The following is a 1,620-nucleotide window of genomic DNA, read 5'->3' as shown; positions in this document are numbered from 1 at the left end:
GAGCACAATTCATCATTTATACATCTCTGGCAGAAATTCAATGGGTAGACACTAAATTTGAAGACAAATGCATAATATTATTTTAATGAACAGAAAATCATTGCAAGAAGAACCTGATGACCTCAACGAAAAAGTGAGCAGGAAGGCTGAGCCATTTAGGAGCCCACTTCTGAAAGTTCCACACCAGAACACAGGCACTTTATTGCTCCTGAAAAGTATCCAGTCATCATTTTCCTTATGGCATCCCAGAACTCCTGGTTCCTCAGGCTGTAGATGAGGGGGTTCAGGGCTGGAGGCACCACTGAGTACAGAACTGACAGGGTCAGATCCAGGGATGAGGAGGAGATGGAGGGGGGCTTGAGGTTTGAAAAGATGGCAGTGCTGAGGAACATGGAGACCACGGCCAGGTGAGGGAGGCACGTGGAAAAGGCTTTGTGCCGTCCCTGCTCAGAGGATATCCTCAGCACAGCCCTGAAGATCTGCACATAGGAGAAAAACTTGAAAATGAAACAACCAAACCCTAAACAGGCACCCACCACAATGAACCCAATTTCCCTGAGGTAGCCTGAGTGTGAGCAGGAGAGCCTGAGGATGTGTGGGATTTCACAGAAGAACTGGGCCAGGGCATTGCCCTGGCACAGGGGCAGGGAAAATGTATTGGCTGTGTGCAGCAGAGAATACAGAAACCCAGAGGCCCAGGCAGCTGCTGCCATGTGGGCACAAGCTCTGCTGCCCAGGAGGGTCCCATAGTGCAGGGGTTTGCAGATGGCAACGTAGCGGTCGTAGCACATGATGGTCAGGAGGGAAAACTCTGCTGACATAAAAAATAAAAGAAAAAGGCCTGTGCAGCACATCCTGTGCAGGAGATGGTTGTGGCGCCCCAGAGGGAGTTGTGCATGGCTTTGGGCACAGTGGTGCAGATGCAGCCCAGGTCTGTGAGAGAGAGGTGCAGCAGGAAGAAGTCCCTGGGGGTGTGCAGGTGCTGGTCGCAGGCTACGGCGCTGAGGATGAGGCCGTTGCCCAGGAGGGCAGCCAGGGAGATGCCCAGGAAGAGCCAGAAGTGCAGCAGCTGCAGCTCCCACCTGTCTTAGAATGCCAGGAGCAGGAACTGGGCCATGGAGCTGCTGTTGGCCATTTGCTGCATTTGGATGTGGGGACCTGTTCAAGGAGGAAAGGACAGTGACAAGTTAGGGCAGAACATCCTGAGAAAAATCAAAGCCTCTTTCCAACACCCTCTCACTGCTCCATTGGTTTTCCTTCTCTAGGAGTCTCTCCTTCAGCTCCGTGACTGGAGCCCTGGTTGGGGTTCACTACATTTTCCATGAGGAGCAGACCCTGTGCCCACTGGCTGTGAGGGCTCAGCCCTGCTCTGCACCCCTGGGCTCATGGGCATGGTGGGCATAGGGGCCTGTCCTGGTGTTCAGCTGTGACAGATGAACCTGGTCCCAGTGCAAAAGTGCTTGTCAGCATCTGCACTCACAAAAGAACAAAGAGTGCAGAAGGCAGTTCCAGAAATTTGGGTTTGTTTTTTTCAGACTCCCCTCGTCTCTCCTGAGGTGTGTTCCTGGATGTCAGAACCCCTCAGCACTTCTGATGTGCTCAGGGAGAACAGAGCAGGTC

General features: G+C 52.8%; 1 protein-coding gene across 1 annotated transcript; it reads right to left on the bottom strand.

Moving 5' to 3' along the window:
- Positions 1-97: 97 nt before the first annotated feature.
- Positions 98-755, bottom strand: LOC114071285 (olfactory receptor 14A2-like; the record flags this gene model as incomplete). The annotated part of the gene is made up of 2 exons (XM_027909078.1): positions 98-121; positions 291-755. Coding segments are annotated over 2 exons (489 nt in total), but the record flags the coding sequence as incomplete, so codon positions are not given.
- Positions 756-1,620: the final 865 nt, after the last annotated feature.

This window comes from Empidonax traillii, unplaced genomic scaffold (genome assembly GCF_003031625.1).
Source record: "Empidonax traillii isolate 1590-97213 ecotype Southwest subspecies unplaced genomic scaffold, ASM303162v1 scaffold1941:size121899, whole genome shotgun sequence".
Lineage (NCBI taxonomy): Eukaryota > Metazoa > Chordata > Aves > Passeriformes > Tyrannidae > Empidonax > Empidonax traillii.
The sequence above is the reverse complement of the archived record's forward strand: the minus strand, read 5'-3'. Positions and strand labels throughout refer to the sequence as shown.